We start from the raw sequence: 2,533 nt of genomic DNA on the forward strand, positions 1-2,533 counted from the left end.
GCAGAAAAACTGTATAAATGTGATATAAGAACACACCTAAGCCTTTCAATTTGTATTCAATACATAGTTGATGGTAGACCTAAAAGGAGATTGTCCAATGTGATTGTATAGTCAGTTTAAAGCTCATCACACACATTACAATCTCCTTTAGATCTCCCAACAACTATGTAGAGCAAGGGTCTGCCAGGATGTACACAAACTGATTGTATAGATTAGATAAGTCCTTAAATAACATAGTTTTGGTAAATCAAAAGCTGATTGTATAGTCAGATTGTAGTGTGTATGGTGAATAAAGTGCAGCACTGACCTGGTATCTGCCACTCATCAGCTGGCTCCGGGATGGGGTGCACAGGGGCTGCACATAGTACCCCCCAAGCTTCACCCCCTGTTCGGACAGCCGGTCCAGATTCGGGGTTCTGATTTCCGATCCATGGAAGCCGACATCGTTCCAACCCAGATCATCGGCCAGTATGAATACGATATGTGGCGGGGAGCTGAGCACAACCTGGCAGAGTGTCAGCCCGATCCATCCATACAGCAGAGCCCCCCAGGTACCCAGCATGGTGGCGACACTGACAGCTGCAGAGTATTGCTCTTCTATATCATTCAGGAACTGGCTTGCTGAGCTCAGAGACCGCCCCGTCCCCTCCTACTTTCCTCCTGTCATGTCTCCAATGGAAGCTGGAGATCGGGACAACCTGATCCTGTTCGGGAGGGCTGTGTGAGCAGAAGCTGCTATCACCCCCACATTGCTCCAGGACCATGCACCCCTTATTGGTCAGGAATCTGGAGCTGTTTCTGCACTTGGTGAATGCAGGAAGGAAGAAGGGGGAGGGGAGGGGGAGAGAGAAGCTATGTTAGATTTGTCTTTGCTGTCACAACTTCTGACTTCCCCTCCATCTCTATCGCCCCCCCCCCACCATGTAATTGTAGAACATATAGAGGGGTTTTCTCAAATTTGACTGCAAAAGTGGAAATACACTTTAAGGTTTCCAGGGTTTATGTTCTGCTACCTCAGTCACTGACGTTTTAGGAACTCTTCATAATTCTCTTCATAATTCCCAGGTTCAGTCACTGTTAACCCCTTCCTGCACGTCTGCTGCACGCCTGTGATTAGACCAGAGACAACAGAAAGTTATTACAGAGAATCATTAACTTATCACATTTCTCCTCCAGGTTTTCATTTATCAGTTAAGAAAACTTTACCCACCAAATGAATATCTCCCAAAACAGTAAACTTTCAAGGCATGAGAACTGTCAGCGTGCTTATTTCAGCTCTCAACCAAACTTTCAAGCCGTCATATGGCTGGTGTCATAGCTGATCACATGTGCAGGACCATGGCAACTGCAATCCAAAAAGAGCAGGGGTGGGCAAACGTCAGCTGTGGTGAAACTACAAATCCCATCTTGCATCTGTCATGTCTGTGGCTGTCACAGTCTTGCAATGCCTCATGGGCTTTGTATTTGTACCAGAGCTGGAGGACTGGAGTTTGCCCACCCCTGAAATAGAAGCTAAGATGGCACATTCCTTGGCTGTAAAGGATAGGAGGGTGTAGTTCCGATTTAAAGAAAAAGAAAATGGTTATTTAGATATTTTAACAGTTCTACCCAGTCAGAAGGTGTTTTGCCAGAAAGAAAGGAAAGAGATTGCGGAAGACTTGAGGAGTCCTGCGGCCAGAACATTTACTAATGGGCTACAGGCTTTTTACATTTATTTTAATGTGTTGGGTGAAAAAAGCCTGACCTCTTATAGCATTTGGACAATGTCTGTGAGGGTTAAAGGCATATTGGTTCCCTGGCTTAGTTCCATTATGAGGAATCTTTGGGGCCAATGTATAAACCTTCCTATGCTCATTGGCACCATCTAGTGGCCGTAATGCCTTGCGACCTGCTTTGTACTGGGTGGAAGGTTTATACAGCAGTCCCTTTTAGTTTGATTTCTTTCAGCGACGTGGGCTGACTGAGAAGAAAATCTTGATACCTCCATTCATCCCAACAACATGAAGGGGAAATTCCACCCCCCCATAGTTGCCATCATTTAAAAACATTTCCAGGGACACCTTTTTTGGTGTCATTTTAGATGGAGAATGTACTTTATTTAGGGAAAGGGCATTCACGTAAAGAGACGAGGTAAAAACGTCAATTATTTCTGGCGAAAAGTCTTCCAATTAATTTCTGAAGTCACGGGTATCCTCACATCCCTCAACCCTGATCTAGCCACACTGTCTCTGGGTATGAAGAATTTCCCTCTCCAATCCGTACTGTTATCATACATATAACTATAATGCATCATTGGAGAACTATACACTCCCCCAACATCTCTGAAACAATCTGTAAAACTCATTAGAAATACAAAAGAATAATGGCAATCCGTGAAGGTAAATTGTCTTTTTTTGACTCGACCTGGAAACTCTGGATTCCAAAATATAATTCTATTCAATGATATTGAAATGTGTTATATATACCTAACCTCATTCGTTTGGCTATCTTACATCCTACTCTCTTTTCCTTTCCTTCTTCCCCTACACAGACC

The 2,533-nt window shown here is 44.0% G+C and overlaps 1 protein-coding gene across 2 annotated transcripts in view; it reads right to left on the bottom strand.

Moving 5' to 3' along the window:
* ARSB (arylsulfatase B) overlaps nt 1–659 on the bottom strand; it is a 24,055-nt gene extending 23,396 nt beyond the window's left edge. For both annotated transcript variants that reach the window (XM_018571922.1, XM_018571923.1), the window contains exon 1: nt 308–659. In XM_018571922.1, coding sequence (XP_018427424.1) covers nt 308–562 — 255 coding nt within the window. In that variant the 5' untranslated portion in view covers nt 563–659. The remainder of the gene's footprint in view (nt 1–307) is intronic.
* Nucleotides 660–2,533: the final 1,874 nt, after the last annotated feature.

This window comes from Nanorana parkeri, unplaced genomic scaffold (genome assembly GCF_000935625.1).
Source record: "Nanorana parkeri isolate BGI_ZX_2015 unplaced genomic scaffold, ASM93562v1 scaffold1867, whole genome shotgun sequence".
Taxonomy (NCBI): domain Eukaryota; kingdom Metazoa; phylum Chordata; class Amphibia; order Anura; family Dicroglossidae; genus Nanorana; species Nanorana parkeri.